The 17,276-nt window shown below is 45.5% G+C and overlaps 1 protein-coding gene across 4 annotated transcripts in view; it reads left to right on the forward strand.

Annotated features, from left to right (window-relative positions):
* The window catches only part of EDA (ectodysplasin A), a 370,977-nt gene that overhangs the window by 351,940 nt on the left and 1,761 nt on the right, over positions 1 to 17,276 (forward strand). The window contains exons 3-7 of one of the 4 annotated variants that reach the window (XM_036839116.1): positions 5,406 to 5,429; positions 10,934 to 11,113; positions 12,577 to 12,611; positions 13,538 to 13,589; positions 16,490 to 16,620. In XM_036839116.1, coding sequence (XP_036695011.1) covers positions 5,406 to 5,429; positions 10,934 to 11,113; positions 12,577 to 12,611; positions 13,538 to 13,589; positions 16,490 to 16,620 — 422 coding nt within the window. The remainder of the gene's footprint in view (positions 1 to 5,405; positions 5,430 to 10,933; positions 11,114 to 12,576; positions 12,612 to 13,537; positions 13,590 to 16,489; positions 16,621 to 17,276) is intronic. The other 3 variants (XM_036839117.1, XM_036839118.1, XM_036839119.1) reach the window with 3 other exon arrangements.

Below are 17,276 nucleotides of genomic sequence, written 5' to 3' on the forward strand. Positions count from 1 at the left end.
GTCAGAGGCTAAAATTGTCTCCATAGTTCTTACCTTAGTCTCTTCATGTGGTCTTTGGATGTCCCTGGAAAATTCTTAAGTAGGGTCTGAGACTTGCAGTGGTTTTTTGTTTGTTTGTTTTTGTTTGTTTAACATCTTTATCGAAGTATAATTGCTTTATAATGGTGTGTTAGTTTCTGCTTTATAACAAAGTGAATCAGCTATATATATACATATATCCCCATATCTCCCCCCTCTTGCGTCTCCCTCCCATCCTCCCTATCCCACCCCTCTAGGTGGTCACAAAGCACCGAGCTAATCTCCCTGTGCTATGCGGCTGCTTCCCACTAGCTATCTATTTTACATTTGGTACTGTATATATGTCCATGCCACTCTCTCACTTCGTCCCAACTTACCCTTCCCCCTCCCCGTGTCCTCAAGTCCATTCTCTACATCTGCGTCTTTATTCCTGTCCTGCCCCTAGGGTCTTCAGAACATTTTTTTTTTTAGATTCCATATATATGTGTTAGCATACGGTATTTGTTTTTCTCTTTCTGACTTACTTCACTCTGTATGACAGACTCTATGTCCATCCACCTCACTACAAATAGCTCAATTTCATTTCTTTTTATGGCTGAGTAATATTCCATTGTATATATGCGCCACATCTTCTTTATCCATTCATCTGTTGATGGACACTTAGGTTGCTTCCATGTCCTGGCTATTGTAAATAAAGCTCTGGCAGTGTTTTTAGCTGTAATCCCCTGTTATACAGGAGTGCTGTTAATGTGATGATAAAGTGTGGGTAGAATGGAAGCATTCATTAGTCTTATGATTAGGTCTCAATCTTTTAGTGTGCCTGAGTTGGGTATTTCCTGTCCCCCAGGTCAGTTCAGCTCTGGTAAAACCCCAGTCAGTTAGGCTCTGATAAAAGTTTTCCTTGAGGGCAGACCTTGTTAAAGAGAATAGAGAGGTCTGGATATATTTCAAAATGGCTGCTTTTCCTCTCTTCTTGCTAGAAGGACAAGAGAATTTTTCTCCAGTCTTCTCTCTGAGAACCTGGTAGTGCTCTTGCAGGTAAAATGCATGAAAGTGTGGAGAAGCCCCTAAGGCTGGGCCCACTGGGGATTTTTAGCCCTTGAGCTAGTCCACACTGAGCATCTAGCAATTTGTCGATTACAGTTTTAAAGTATTCTTACTGATACTGGCTTCAGCTGCAGGCTTCTTCACCTAGTCTGCTATGAGTCTCCATATCCACCGGTCTGTCTCTCCATCTTACAGAACAGCAGTTTGCCTTGTGACCTCAATTCTCTGATGGATCTAGGAAGTGATTTTAAGTTTGCTCAGTTTTTTCTTATTGTGAGTATTGGAGTGATGGCTTTCAAGTGCTTGACACGTGAAGCCAGAAATTGGAAATATATACATTTATTTTTTAATTTTCAAAACACATCTAGAAAAACATGAATCTTTCTGAAGTTTCAGCTTACCTGAAAATATGTACAGGCTGTGTGGCTTTGTGTAATTAATTTAATCCATCTCTTCATCTATAAAATAAGCATAATAATAACTACTTTGCTGGATTGTCATAAGACCTAAATGAGATATGTAAAGCATCTAGCACAGTGCATGGCTCATATATATTCAATAAATGTTAGCTTTAGTTATGGTGTCATTTATCTTCATCAGAACCCTAGGCTTGAATAGAGACAAAGTGTACAAGGTATTCCCTAATTTAGAAGATGAAGAATCAGAAGAAAATGGCCCACTTGCCTTATTGTCAGTTTGTGATTGAGTCAGGACCAGACTCAGGCTAGGACTGCTGCTGGCTTCCATGGCCCTGATGCTATTACAAAACCCCCTTTTCTTAATATCAGATAGCAAACAGCCTGGCCACATTGATCAAAACCTGTCAGATCTCAAATTTACTACTATAAAAGCAGTTCCAAGGACTGCACAGCTGTCTGTCCCACTCTGATGTATTTGTGGGGTTTGCCTGCAGAAAGCATGATGGTTACAAGTAGAGGGTATTAGAATGATAGAGAAATGTAGACTGTTACCACGGAAACAGACATGTGACAGTGGTAGTGCTCTGAGTAGGCATGAAAAAGGTTCTGAAGCATATAGAGAAAATAAATCAATATATCTAAAAAGGTATAGAACTCAGCAGAGGTTACTGCTTTTGCTCTGGTCAAGATGCTCATGTCTAATATGGGATAGTTCTAGCTCCCTGGTATTTTCTCTCTAGAAGACGGGAAACCACAATGGCCTCAAACAAAAGAAATGAGAATGGCAGATATAGAACCAGGGCTTAGAGGACCATGTTGAAACTCATAAGAATTATTTACTGGCCATGGTGGTTTTCCGTCTTCTAGAGAGAAAATACCGGGGAGCTAGAACTCCTATACTGCTGAAATGATGTACTCACTAGCACCTATGGGAAGTGTGATACAATCTAAGGATAATCTTGTCCATATTTTTTCATCCTCATTTTTTTCTGAGGGATATGCCAAATGTCCACTGAATAGATGGAAGCTCTCTGGGAGCCCTTCTGTGACACAAGAAGAAGTGGAAGATAGGGCTTTGAGCCCCTGTTATGCTCAGCACTCTTCATGGCATGGCCATTTTGGAAAATAAAGATAAAAATTTTAGTTAGCTCCTTGCCTCCCACTGTATACCAAATCTATACCAGATTAATTAAAGATTTAAATACGAAAAATGAAATCATGAAAGAACTAGAAAAAAATATAAAGAGCTACCTGTATAATGCTGGTGTATCCAAATTTAAAATGATAATGTAGAAATGTAGTTATTGATATAGAAGAAAGTTATCAAACAACATTTTTATTTGATCCCATTTTGTAAAAATACATATTTATATGCATAGGAAATTTCTAGATATGCAGAAAATGTTAATACTGATTATTCGTGAGAAGTTTATTTAAGCTATTTTTTTCCTTTTTGCTCCCCTTTTCTATGTATGTAGGTGTGCAGGCATTTAAGTACGTATAATGAGTAGGTATTTCTGGTATAAAAATAATAAAAGTTAACCAAAAAATATTTTAACATCTTTATTGGAGTATAATTGCTTTACACTGGTGTGTTAGTTTCTGCTGTATAAAAAAGTGAGTCGTCTATATGTATACATATACCCCCAAATACCCACCTTGTGTCTCCCTCCCACCCTCTGTATTCCACCCCTATAGGTGGTCACAAAGCACTGAGCTGATCTCCCTGTGCTATGCGGCTGCTTCCCACTAGCTATCTATTTTACATTTGATAGTGTATATATGTCCATGCCACTCTCTCACTTCATCCCAGCTTACCCTTTCCCCTCCCTGTGTCCTCAAGTCCATTCTCTACGTCTGTGTCTTTATTCCTGTCCTGCCCGTAGGTTCTTCAGAACCTTTTCTTTTTAAGATTCCATATATGCGTGTTAGCATACAGTATTTGTTTTCCTCTTTCTGACTTACTTCACTCTGTATGACAGACTCTAGGTCCATCCATCTCATAAAAGTTAACGAAAAATTTTTAACTTCCCTTTCCCTCTTTTCCCTTGTAGATATAGGTCAAACTTCCCTTGTAGATATAGGTCAGACTTCCTCCAGGAGTTTATTTTTCCTCAACTAGCCAGTATAATTCCTTAAGTCTCCCCCCTTTAGTACTTTCTTATTCAACTGTAAGTTCTCTGAGGAGAGTTGTGTTTCATTATTTACTGTGCCTTCCCTAGGTGTGCTCAATAAGGACTAGGTGTATGGTGATCGTCTGATTTCCTCAAAGCCTGATTTGAAGTCTGATGTAATAGTACTTACCCTTTAACCAGCTGAAATGGTCAGAAACTTGGCCAGGGCTAACACAATCTGTCTATGAGGCCAATGGCTGCAATGGCTGTCATCTCACTGCTTTCCCAGACTGAGGTGGCTGACTGGTTGGCTGGTAGCTGGTTGATGGGGTTAGGCCTTTCTGTGTAAATTCTTCCCCAAACAGCTTTCTGGTTCAAGGAGGTGGCCCTTCTCAGGCTGCCTCTTAGTCAGTAGTATCTGTGTAGCTGTGCTTCCTTGCCAGAACCTCTGTGTACATTCTCAGAAGCTCTCAATGTTGTTAAAAACATAAAAGATAGGCAGTAAAGAAAGAAGAACAAGAACTGGGAGGAGAGAAAGAGAGAAAAAATGAGGATAAATGGAGGATCCATGACCTTAAGTGCAGCAGGTTGCTTAACCCAACCATAAACATCCCCTGCGCATAATGATACCTACTGTTGCACGTGAAATTACCTTGCCAGGGAAGTCTACACTGACATTGGTTTTCGAGGGACCTGTGCAAGCTCTGATGGCCACGCTGGCAGCCCTCCAAGTTAGAGACTTTACTGACTTCTGATTGAAGTCTGCTCAGACAGAATCTTTGATAGAGCCTGCTTTTATAGGTAAAGATCATTCCAAGCTTGTTGCAAGAATAAAATGAGATGATAGATGGAAATAGATTTTTTAGTCTATAAAACAATACACAAATGCTGGTCTTTTTGTGAGCTCCTGAGGGCACTGACAGGGGTTTAATGTTGTCCAGTAGGGTCTTCATGGGAGTTTGGAACAGATTTTTAAATATGTGCACCTAAAGAAAATCAAATCCACCTACAGAATGAAGTGAATTGAGTCCCCAGTAGGGAAAAACATGCCTGCATGTCTGGGAGACACCTAAACTGTGTATGTCTGAGGAGTGATTGTTACCTAACTATATGAGAAAAGCCTTGGGTTTTCTGAGTGTCCTCAATTGATTAGAAATGTTTTCTTTAGAAGTAATTCCCCAGAAAATGCTTGTGATTTCATTGTCGATGAAACTGTTGACACTTCTTTTAAAGTGTCTGTTAACTTATGTTAAATTACAGTGGGAGTGCATGTGGCCCCCAAATGAATGTATTATGGTTGCACTGTTTTAATAACTAACAATTTGAATAACGATAAGGAAGTGACTAAAAAGTAAACTGCCGCTGCTCTGCTCCTTCCATGAAAATGACCCTTTTTTCCTTCCAGCTTCAACACATGAGACTTCACATCAGTTCCTGACCTGAATGCGTGACTCTTCAATCTCAGGACTTGCATAATTAATGGAATGCCGTCCTAAGGTTGTTGAGTTCTGCATTTCTGGGCATTTCATCTTTATGGCGAAGTACCCATTCCCTCACTCCAAAGACTAATAAGCCTGAAAGACTTTTCTTCCTAGGGAAGAATCTTCCTTGTAACTTTATTGTTACAACAGTCAGAGACAGATTGGGGAGGTTTGATAGTTGGGCGATACCTTGCCAATAACCTGACCCTTGGCATGGGGCTCCCTCAAATTTGCAGTGTCTTGGGGATTCCTCCTGTGACTGTCTTGAAGAAAACACTTTATGTTAATTTCCAGTGACTTAATTTTCCATTTTCTCTTTTTAACAGGTCCAGTTAAAAACAAGAAAAAGGGTAAGTCAAGCTCCTGATTTTGTAAAATTGCTGTCATGTCTTTTCTAAAATTAGAAGAAAAAATCAAGGGAGAAGGATTTTTATATTCGTTCAACGCTGGTTGTCCATTATTTTACTCAATCACGTGTGATCTTCTTGAGTATTGTAGCTTCCAAGGAATAAGAAATATATATCACTTTTCAGTGATGATCCATGAAAGATAGAATTGCTTCCTAGCAACATGTGAAAGTTGTTTTTGCTTTTCTTTCTTGCTCCCTCTTCCATACAATTCATTTTACATCTCTTTCCTTCATTCTTCCTTACTCTTTCCCCTGCCCTTCTCCTTTCTCCCTTTTTTCCCCTCCTTTATCAAATCAGTGGCCAGGTATGAATGAAGTCCTGAGACTGCTTGTAGGGACTAGGTATACTACTTCCTGAAAGATGTCAGTACCCTATTTTTTGGCCTAAAAGCTATCCCTCTCTTATTTCTCAGATAGTCAGGGAAGGTATTTCTTGCTCTGGGGTTTCAATATCATTTTCTCTGTGATGGAAAAACTCAGCTGTAGTAGTACCCTGATCATTTAGTCTTTTCCAAGAATCTCCTAGTTGAGTGGATCCATTGTGCCATTGTTGGGTCTGTAAGTCTCCAGTGTACTTGCAATGGGAATGGCCCACAAGTTTGTACGAGTGCTTGCCTGCTTGAAGAGGAGAACCCAAAGACAGAACAGGTTCCAAAAGACAGGACCAGGCAATGTGGTCCACTCCTTAGGACTAAAAGAACCAACCACGAAACCAGTTTTAAGTACCTATTTTTTTTCTGTGTTCTGACCTGGGAGGAAAATAGATTGAAATTCATGAGTTCTCATTAAAATGCTCTAAGCGAGATGATTCTGTCTGTTAACATTTCTGGAGCTTTACAGAGTAGATTACCAACCCCAGACTAGGCCCAAAAGACCGGGTTCAGCTGCCTCCTGCCACTTCTCTGAGTACTAGGGTACTCTGGTGGCTTGAGATGCCATGGCCCACATGGGAAATCTGTGTCCCTGTTGTAAAGAAGCTGAAGAATGGCCTGGCCCCTAAGGACCTGAGCTGAGCAAAATTGGGAAATAGCCAGAGAACTGGAGTCAGTGAGGAAACCTTTCTTTGTGGAGCCTGGGCATTCACCAAGCTATTCTGTCTTTTAAGAAAGTAAATGTGACTTTCTTTTTTTTTTATAAATTTATTTATTTATTTATTTATTTTTGGCTGTGTTGGGTCTTTGTTGCTGCGCACGGGCTTTCTCTAGTTGCAGCGAGCGAGGGCTACTCTTCGTTGCAGTGCACGGGTTTCTCATTGCGGTGGCTTCTCTTGTTGCGGAGCATGGGCTCTAGGCACGCGGGCTTCAGCAGTTGTGGCTTGCGGGATCTAGAGTGCAGGCTCAGTAGTTGTGGCACATGGGGCTTAGTTGCTCCGCGGCATGTGGAAACTTCCTGGACCAGGGTTCGAACCCGTGTCCCCTGCATTGGCAGGCGGATTCTTAAACACTGTGCCACAAGGGAAGCCCAAATTTGACTTTCAAGTGTGTAGTTTTCCGTTCTTATCACATCCCTTTAAGACAGAAATTTTAACAAACCTAGAAAGCTCCCCTGGCCTGGACAAGGACACCCTCTGCTCCTAACACAAGCCCAGGGATGACTTCCTTTCTTTCTTTCTTTTTTTAAATAAATTTATTTATTTATTTATTTATTTTTGGCTGCATTGGGTCTTCGTTGCTGCACGCGGGCTTTCTCTAATTGCAGCGAGCGGGGGCTATTCTTCGTTGCAGTGCATGTACCTCTTATTGCTGTGGCTTCTCTTGTTGCAGAGCATGGGCTCTAAGCATGTGGGCTTCAGTAGTTGTAACACACGGGCTTCAGTAGTTGTGGCATGCGGGCTCAGTAGTTGTGGTGCACTGGCTTAGTTGCTCCATAGCATGTGGGATCTTCCCGGACCAGGGATCGAACCTGTGTCCCTTGCATTGATTCTTAACCACTGCACCACCAGAGAAGTCCCCTTCCTTTCTTTCTTAATAGGTAGACTTGAGAGCACTTTCTAATGACAGCTACTAAGTTTTTCTTCCACTCACTCATTCACTAGACAGTGAATAAGCATCTTGTAATTGTCAGGAAGAGAGATACAGAGATGAAGAAAAATGGTTCCTACCCTCCAAAATCTCCCGGTATAGTTGGAATCACAGAAGCACACACAAATAACTGAAGTACAGTATTTTAAAAAGTGCAGTCATAGAAGCATGAGCTTCTCATGCTTGGTCCCACATCTCAGAGAAAACATTATCTAACCTAGACTTTGAAGGATGAGGAAAAAAGAAGGGGAAGAATATCCCAGCAAAGAAAACTACATACTGAAATCTCTCAGAGGCATGAAAGAACATGTCGTGTCTGGGGGAACAGCAAGTAGGCTAGTGATTTACCCAAATATAGGGCATGTGTGTGGTGGGGAGCAACACCCATTTGAAGTGTCATCCAAGGGGTGAGCACCGAGAGAACACACTTGCTGGTGGTAATGGAAGGCAGTTGTCTAGGCGAGAAGCTCTGAAATTACAAACTCAAGAGATCCCAATGCCTCTGGCAGTGACTCGAATCACTGCCCAGCACTGCTACCTTGTATGTGGGCCACTATTGGGAAGAGAATGCACATAGGCTTTAAACATTTGCCTTGGCTGAAAGTGATTTAGAAGCCATTTAATACTGATTTCCTTGGACACAGTGAATAGACACATGCCTGAAGAGGTAATTGAGTTGTTCACTTAATTTCCATCCTTTAATGGAATTTTCCCCCTCCCATAACTCTCTCTCTCCCCTTCTCTTGCTTTTAGTTCATTCTTTCAACAATTTGAGCTTCACTAAAAGAACGTGTGTATTCTTGCATCTAAGACTACACAGCGTAACTTGATAAGTACAAAAGTCTCTGGGCTTTTGTATCGTGAGGTGCTCTGTTAAAGTAAGGAAATCCAGAGAAGGAAGACAGTCCTCTAAAGTCATCTTCTTGGTCCAGGGGCCATTTTGTACATGCTCTTCTGTGGGCCAACTTTCTGTAAGGATGCAAGGATGAGAAGCACAGTTACCTAAACCTGGTTGCAGAGGAGCAAAGAGGACCAGCTGCAGAACTAGATCCCAGCAGGAGCTTGTTCCCAGATGCCTTCTAGCATTTTCATAAGTGAACATTCTCTGTTTACACTGCAACCATTATTCACTTTCACTGCAGGAGTTTCTGGCTCTAATTCTTCCGAAATTACCTTAAGAATCACAGGAGACTCACAGTCTTGACACTAAAGTTCACACTCCCCACAGAAGCCCCTCTAGCTCAAAAATCACTGTTAGGCCTGGACATTCTGGGACAGAGGACAGCCTACTATGCACCATCCCCTGTGTCTGTGCCACTCAGAGAAGAGTGAGAGAGAAGCAGACTTTATAACCAGGCTAGGGAAGTTTCCTGACTGCCAGGGGTAAGTCAGTCCTCCTTATGGAACCTCAGTCTTGGGAGGAAACTTAGAGAAATCATCAAGGCCAAGCTCCTCGTTTTACTGATGGAGAAACTAAGGCTCAGGGAGAGGAAGGGATTTACCCAAAGTATACGTCCGTGGCAGAGCTGAGGCTTACAGCCTTATCTCCTGACTACAGATTCCCTGTTTTTTCCAGTACACTTGCCGGAATTGAAACTTGGGCGCTGAATAAGCCTGACTTGGAAGCTGCCCAAATCTGAAGGGAGATGGCTTTCCTGTTTGGCATCTTAAAATTAGCTAGATCTCGAAACTGGGCAGATTCAATCTTTTGCTGCTAAGTGCAGGGAAAACGCTAAGACTCCTGTCTCTCCGTGAGAGAGAAGAAGCTCTATGGACCTTCCTTACTTTCCTCCCTGGGGAAGGGGCCCTGCAATGACCCTGTTGTTTCATTGCAAATGCAGATGTGGTTAGACATGGACAAGTGACCTCTTGAGTGGCATTACCATGGGGATTGGGTTTCTTGAGCACACGGCATTCTTCTTAAAAGGGGACCTGATAAATCAGAGCAGGATTCTCCTCCCTGAGAGCCCAGGGAGCCAGGAGGCAGAGTCAGGAAGGAGGTATTTAAGTGAGACTTGACAGGGTTATATTTAAAAAGGAAGAACGTATCACAGGTGAAGACACCATGATGGAGTCTGCGGAAAGGCTCCCATTCCTGACACTTCCACAAGATTGTGAAAAAGCGGGGAAAGGAGGAAGCAGCCACCCACCTGTGACCACCTGCAGTGCTTGAATTGGACTGCACGGAGCAGAGGAGGTTAAACAGGAGGAACTGGAGGTTTTGGTTCAAAACCACAGTTATGACTCTGTTAACATAGCTACATTCTGGCAGGGATGTGGGAAGGACTGGAATATGGAATAAGAAGGCTGAGACTGCTCTGAAAGGATAGCGAGGAGGAAACGGGGAGGGATCTGGTGGCTTGATTAATAACACATTCAAGAATAGGGCCTCTGAGAAAAGACTTTGGGAAGCCAGATTATTTAGCCTATAAAAATAGAGGTTGATAGGTGACTTAATGTCTTTGAGCACTTGAGGGTTATTGTGTGCATGATGGTAGCTATTCTTCTCTATCTATACAAACAATAGAATAAGAGCTTAAACTGCCACAGGAGGGATTTCAGTTCAATATACAGAAGAACTTCCTAACAGTGAGGGGGTGATAAACATTGGAACATGTTACCAAGGGAGTGTGCAGAATTTCCTTTCCCAGAGATCTTTAAAAATAGGGTTTAGAGGGGTCAGCTGAGAAAGCAAAAACCTGCCTGCTGCTTCCTCCTCAGCTCAGCTCTCTGTGCTCTCCACTGCCCCTTCTTTCCTTATGTTGCTCGAGCCCTCTCTCTCTCTCTCTCTCTCTCTCTCTCTACCCACCTTCCCTCCCTCGCCCTGCTCTCCCCCACCTCTCATCTCCCAGACTCCTTCCAATCCCACATTCCCACCTCCATCCCAAGCCCAAGTCCCTGTACATCCCGACTCCTATAGGAAACCTTCCTGGAGCCGATATTCTTCCTAAGGTCAGGCCTGGACAGTAAACGTGAAAGCCACACTCTTCAACAACAGCCCAGTTCTCAATTCTAAAAAGTGACCCACAGGTCTAGCCACTTGACAATTCTGATCCTTTGGACTTAGCCGAACTGTAACCTCCTTTTTGAAGCCTTCCCTGGCCTCTCCAGCATTTTGTCCCTACCACTAATGCAGCACTTCTACTATCGTGTGACTGTGTCTGTTTCCCCACTAGACTAAGCTCCTTGAGGGCCATTATATCTTCAAACCCAACCTGTAAATGATTATTCATGAAACAGGGTAGGGAGTGTGTGTGTGCATGTGTGTGTGTGTGTGTGTGTATCACGTATGATAAAAGTATCACCCTCTTTAAGAGCAGGAACTCCCAGAGGGCCGACTTTGTGTCATTAGAAGGCTGTGGAACTCCTGACAGTACATTCTCAGTCAATAACTACAAATGTAATACCTAATCTTGTCTTTCAGGAAAGAAAGCAGGACCTCCTGGGCCCAATGGCCCCCCAGGACCTCCAGGACCTCCAGGACCCCAAGGACCCCCGGGGATTCCAGGGATTCCTGGAATTCCAGGAACAACTGTTATGGGACCACCTGGCCCTCCAGGTCCTCCTGGTCCTCAAGGACCCCCTGGTCTCCAGGGACCTTCTGGTGAGTTCTTCCGTCTCTCCACCCTCCTAGGCTCCTTAAAAGTTCTCTAATAGAGCAAGAGTGGGTGATCCCAAGAGCAGTTTCAAATGGTGGTGTGCAGTAAGAAATGCAGGTCTCCTAGTTCAGTAGAGAGCTGGGAATTGAACAAGCCCTGCTCTAACTTCTTGTTTATACCAGCTTGTCAAGGAAGAGACACCTGTTCTTGACCTGTCTCAGCCCTTCCATCATAAGCCCTCCCTGACTCTAGGCCTCCCTGTAAACTCATGAGCCAGAGACAGAGGCCCTAAGGGTTCACCAGAGTTCCCACAGGGGATGGATTTGGTCCGCTCTGATTCCCAGCATTCAGCTTCACATACTGATGCTTCATTAGAAATAGGCTATGAGGAGGAATGCTGGGGACTGGACAGAATGACAAGCCCTAGAGCAGTCTCATGCCTTGAACTCTGAAATGTCTTTCCCACAGAGGTAGACAAGTAGTCACTGATGGTCAAGGAGCTGGCAACTTATGAATCACTCAGGCTGTGGAAGAAGCAGACACAGGCACCAAGGCACCTCAACTTGTTGAGGAACCAAGTGCTTTTTGCACTACATCCTTCCCCCGCCACATTGCCCATTTGAAGAGCATTTAATCTCTTTGCATCTTTCCCTTTGGGCCCAGAAGGGCATCCAAAAGATACAGATCCAGATCCAAACCTGCCTAATTGAAGTTGACAGGAGTCAGACTATCTGGGCTTAGGTCAGTTGTTATTTCCTTCTCCTGTTCCCCTCTTGTATCTTGGGGCTTTACAGAAATGGAGTCTTTACGGCTGATTTCTCTGGGTCTTTACTGCCACAAGACTCAGATTCTTTGACTCATAGTTCAAACAGGGCTAATCAGTGTCACCGTGGCCCCGAGAGATGCAGTTAGGGGGTTTTTTTTCATCCAATCTTCCCACAAATATTAATTGAGCACTTTCTATGTGCAAGAGATATATTGATAAGTGGTCCCTGTTCTCGTGGAATTTATGTCCTACAGGAGGAGAGAGACAATTAAAGAAGCAAGATATTTACAAATGGCAATGCGCTCTATGAAGAAAATTAACAGAAAGGGAGCAAAGTGCTAAAGAAGCAAAGCACCATCGTCTCGGGGTCACGTGGTGGCAGGAAAACACTCTCCTCTGTCCCCTTGGGTGCTCGGTGGCACTTGCCTTAGACGAGCGTTGGTGAGAGGCTGGTTTCCCTGCTGGGTGCTGGGCCCACTGAAGATGCAGGTCGGGAGCAAGTAAGAGAAGGAAGGGGTGTCCTCTCCTACCCCAGTGCCCTGCATCGCACCCTGACTCTCCCTCCATTTCCGAGCCCTGGAAACTAACACTCAGACAGGGCTTCACTACAGGGAGCGAAAGCTCAGTGCCCCTGGCTGCCTAGGTGAGGAGAAAAGGAAGCAGAAAGAGCACGCCCTCTGACTGGCCTGTCCTATTTTGCAGGTGCTGCTGATAAAGCTGGAACTCGAGAAAACCAGGTTGGCTGGGAATTGCTCTCTTGCTGGAGAGGAGGGAAGACCACAGGCTAGAGCCACCCTTGAGTTTGCTCCCTATTAAATTGGCTGAGGCTTTATCTTGTGAGGAGACCCTGGAGCTTCTGAGCTTCTTCATTCACAGCCTCCTCCCATCTCTATGAATAGAAAGCTTTGCCCCAGGGCCTGCCTTTAGCAAGGGAACTGAGTCTCCTCGTGGCCATCTTTCTCCATTCCCCAGGAGACAGAGGGTCACCATAGCCAAACCCAATAATCAGCTGCCAGTCAGGCCTATTCACCTGGGCCTCCGCCTCCCCAGCCACCCCAGACACCTTGTCGGCACTCAGACCACCTGACATCAGCAGCTTAGAAGTTTTAAGAGTATGTCCTTGAAAATCAGCCAACCAGCTCTGGGTCAAGCCCAGCCTAGACTTCTGCCTTCATGGCCTGAAGGGCTCCTCCCTAGTCTCTGAGCTTCCTGATGCGTCTCTACTGGCAGGTTCCGCCGCCTCGCCTTGCCTCATCTCAGCCTCCCTCACTACAGCTGTTTGGTCACGGCGATCAATCTACACAGCTGCACGGTGCTGGAAGGCTTGCAGGGCATTTTATATTCGTCACCTCAGTTGATCTTCAGACATCCCTGTGACAGAGGTCAGACAGAGATTCTCATGATCCCCATTTCACAGTTAGGGAAATGAGGCTCAGAGGCATTACATTTGGCTGAGGTCACACAGCTATGAAGTGGCAGAGCTACAAAATCATATTACCCTCTAGTAGAAATGTGGCCACTCGCATCCCAAGAAAGGGGAGAGGGATCAGAATTGGGATACAAATGAAGACTAGAAACCAGAGGTGGAATCCTGGCAACTGGTGGCTGAGCAAGCGTCCATTTCTCACAGTGACTACTCTCTCTGTCCTTCTCATCCTCCCAGCCAGCCGTGGTGCATCTGCAGGGCCAAGGGTCAGCAATCCAAGTCAAAAATGGTAAGAGTCCAAGTAGGCTCTCTCCCTAAGGAGAGTTTCTCCTCCCCTTACCCCCAGCCTTCAAATAGTCACACAGCCTTGTTCCTCCCAGGCCCCTGAGGTACCCTTGACATTAGGGGCCATTCTCTACTCCATTTTGCCCTCTGCTGGCTGTCCGGAGTAATTGCTTGCCCTAAGGTTACTACAAATTGCATTTAGAATCGCTGATGAGGAAGCTGAAAGGGACTTGAGACATTGTCTAAACCAGGGATTCTTGGGAGGTGGAGGCTGAATCAGAGTCACCCTTGGGGATATGTGTAGTTTTATCACCATTTTCACAATACAAATTAGAGAAAGTAGAACGACATAAAATCGAATCTTCTTGTCTGATGGGTCTACACAGAAAATGGGTGGAGGAGGCATTTCTCTCAGGGAAGTGGGGGGCATGTTAGACTCTCCAGGGAGTATGAGATGCTATTGTCTATAAAAAAGGGAGATGGATTTCAGGAGGTTAGAAATCCTAATTTAGTGTAATCCCTGCATTTAAAAGGTGGGGAAACAGAGTGCCAGACAAATTGGACAACACCATACGAAATCTACTGCCTTATATCTGTATGGTACTTTAGAGTTTTCAACATACTTTCTTTGTCTTTGATTTGATTTGATCCTCACGACAAAGGTAGGCATTAGCTCCTTTTTACAGAGACAGAAACTGAAGCTCAGAGAGGTTAATTAACTGGCCCAAGATTTCCGTTAAGTGTAGGAGCTGGGATTCAAAACCACATCTGTCTGACTCTCTCCACCGCACTGTGCCACTTCAGAGATGTGTGTGTATACTGCACTGAATGATTAGCTTCATTTTCTTCCTCAACGAGACATGAACGTTCATTAAAGAACAGCGCTTTGAAATAATGTCCAGTCCCCAAGGGTGCACAAAGCCTAAAATGCATGAACCCCCAGGAGCCTCGGGAAGCAGCAAGCCAGCCAAGATGCCAGACGCTTACTGGGAGGGGCTGTGAGTACAGAAACAGTAAATGAAGGTTCAGAAACCTGCTGCATGGGGACAGCTTCTAAGAGCCCAGTCAGTCCTGAACTGGCTGTGCTCTGCTTCCTTAATGATCGGGCTTGGCTACATCCTGGAGTGCCACCAGGATGCCTGACTCAATCACCTCAGAAATATAAGTAGGAACAGAATGGCACCAAAACCTAAGCAGTCCTGCTGGGACCAAGTACCTTGGGCCCCAGGGCCCTGGGTGGGCCATGATCACCATTTGTCCAGGGAGGGGTGAGACAGGCAGGAAATAGATTTGTTTGGGTGTCTCGATGGGTGGCCTCAGTGTTTATGCCAGAAGCTACTGATTTTGCTCCCACCACATAACAAGACTGGTTCCAACCCCTCTGGGCCAATCCCCAGTAGTAGTCTATGCTGATCTTTAGTTCCAACAGAAGCAAGAGTGAGAGCATCAGGGCTTCCCTGGTGGCTCAGTGGTTAAAAATCCACCAGCCAATGCAGGGGACACGGGTTCGAGCCCTGGTCCGGGAAGATCCCACATGCTGTGGAGCAACTAAGCCCGTGCACCACAATTACTGAGCCTGTGCGCCTAGAGCCCATGCTCTGCAACAAGAGAAGCCACCGCAATGAGAAGCCCGCGCACCGCAACACAAGAAAGAGTAGCCCCCACTCGCCGCAACTAGAGAAAGCTCACGCGCAGCAACAAAGACCCAACACAGCCAAAAATAAATTAATTAAATAAATCAAAATTTTAAAAGAAGAGTGAGGGCATCAGGGGTAGGAAGATACCATGCAGAGCGGTCCTCCGTGAGGGGCAGAGCCAGGTCATCTCCTCCAAACTCCTATCCCATCTGCTTATCACCTTAAGGGAAGATGGGCACCTTTTCCAGAAGGCCAGTTTCCTCACACCTCAGAAAGGCAGACCTCCTGAGACTAGCCAAGGATGGACTTGCAAAACATATTTTCTTGAATTAAGAATGGATGGTTTTGAGGCGAAAAGGCTCCCTAGGCCTGGACTCCCTCCTCTTGAGGTGGGAAGGAACATCCCCCTTGCTGCAAGATGGAAAGGGAAGCTTTTCCTCCTCCCTCACATGCCAGCGCCCACCGTCCAGCCAAGGTGGAGTGACTGACCCTCCGCCCCATATGGGGTTTTACTGAGAGACATGCTTTGCTGGGGTGCCTCAGTGCCCAGACACCCTCTCCATCCCTTTGGCTGGTTCTAGTGCTGCGTTGCGGTCTATCCCTCACTCTCATAAGGATCCCTCTCCCCTACAGGGCTTTATTACTGGTGGTCACTTGCTCCGGCTGCCATGAAGTCTGACTCACACCTGATCCCTAAGGTTCTCCGGGTAGACAATTCCTCGGGCTGAGTGGTTTCCTGGAGGCCCAGGGAGGCTTTCCAGAAAGGAGTGGGTGTGGAGGTACTATAAAAAGGAATCTCTTAAGGACAAGGAGAAAACCCATGAACCTATAAGACAGGAGAGGGATTCAGGAGCTATAGCTGGTGAGATGAAATGGAATAATAAGACCTAGCCTGCCCCTCAGTGTCTGGATTTTGCCTGTGCAGGCCCCAGAACAACAAAGAAAATAGGGCAGCGTGCCCGCCCTCTTCTTACCTCCCCCCCAGTTCCAGCTAGAAGGTGTTGGTTAAATATCCTTCCAGACAGAGGGGTCAGGAAAGGAGAGAGGAAGGACAGGCAGACCACAGGGGCCTGAGGCAGGCCTAGCTGCCACTTTACAAACAGACCGCTTTCTCTGCTTCCAGATGCTGTTCGTAAAGCTTGGCCTCCTGGGCTATCCAGGTTGTATTGGGATGGGGCTGGGGGGTGTGTACGGCTTGATATTTCTTGTGTTTATTGCCCAGATAGTTCTGACATGTACTGAGTGACTGCCCTTCTCTCATACTGAGATCTTTCAGGTGGAGTGCTCAATGATTGGTCTCGCATCACCATGAATCCCAAGGTGTTTAAGCTACACCCCCGCAGTGGGGAGTTGGAGGTACTGGTGGACGGCACCTACTTCATCTATAGTCAGGTAGAAGTGAGTACGGTCTCAGGCCTAACTCTTCTTATATCCAGAATGCAGATCTCGTGCAGGCCACAGAGGGGCACTGTGGAGCCAGCCCAGACCAGCCAATGGCTAAAGTCCTGCTTTGGGGGGGGGTGGGTGGGGGGCAGGGCGCACCGGGAGGGAGTTGAAAAGAGGGAGGAAAGAGAGAGGGGGCTGTCTGGGGTCTTTTCCTAGCCAGATACGATTGAAAAACTGAAAAGAGGCCCATCCCACGCCCTGCCATCTGATTCCCTCCTACAGAGCCCCAGGCCCTAGTTTCCCCACTGAGTTGTTTGGTTCAACTGCCAAACTTGAACTCTGCCTTAGTATATTCTTTGAAAGTCAGTTCCAGGGCTGCTGAGAACCCCTTCGCCCCACACTACTGGCTTTATAATGAAGACTGAGAGTGCGCCTCCGGACCTTCTCTCCACCTCAAAAAGATTTCTGTCTTTCCTCTTCTTTCTCCCATTTGTTTCTCTACCTTTCTGCTTCTCTGTCATTCTTGCCTCCTCCCTGCTGTCGTTCTCCCAGCCCTCTTCTCCCTCTGTTTTTGTCCTCGTCCTGGCTCGGGGCCCACTCCCCAGGTCGACCAGTGCCCATCCACTTCCACCCCTGTTGTTTGTCTCCAGTGGGGTTGGCTCCTCAGA

Source organism: Balaenoptera musculus, chromosome X (assembly GCF_009873245.2).
Source record: "Balaenoptera musculus isolate JJ_BM4_2016_0621 chromosome X, mBalMus1.pri.v3, whole genome shotgun sequence".
In the NCBI taxonomy this organism is placed as follows: domain Eukaryota; kingdom Metazoa; phylum Chordata; class Mammalia; order Artiodactyla; family Balaenopteridae; genus Balaenoptera; species Balaenoptera musculus.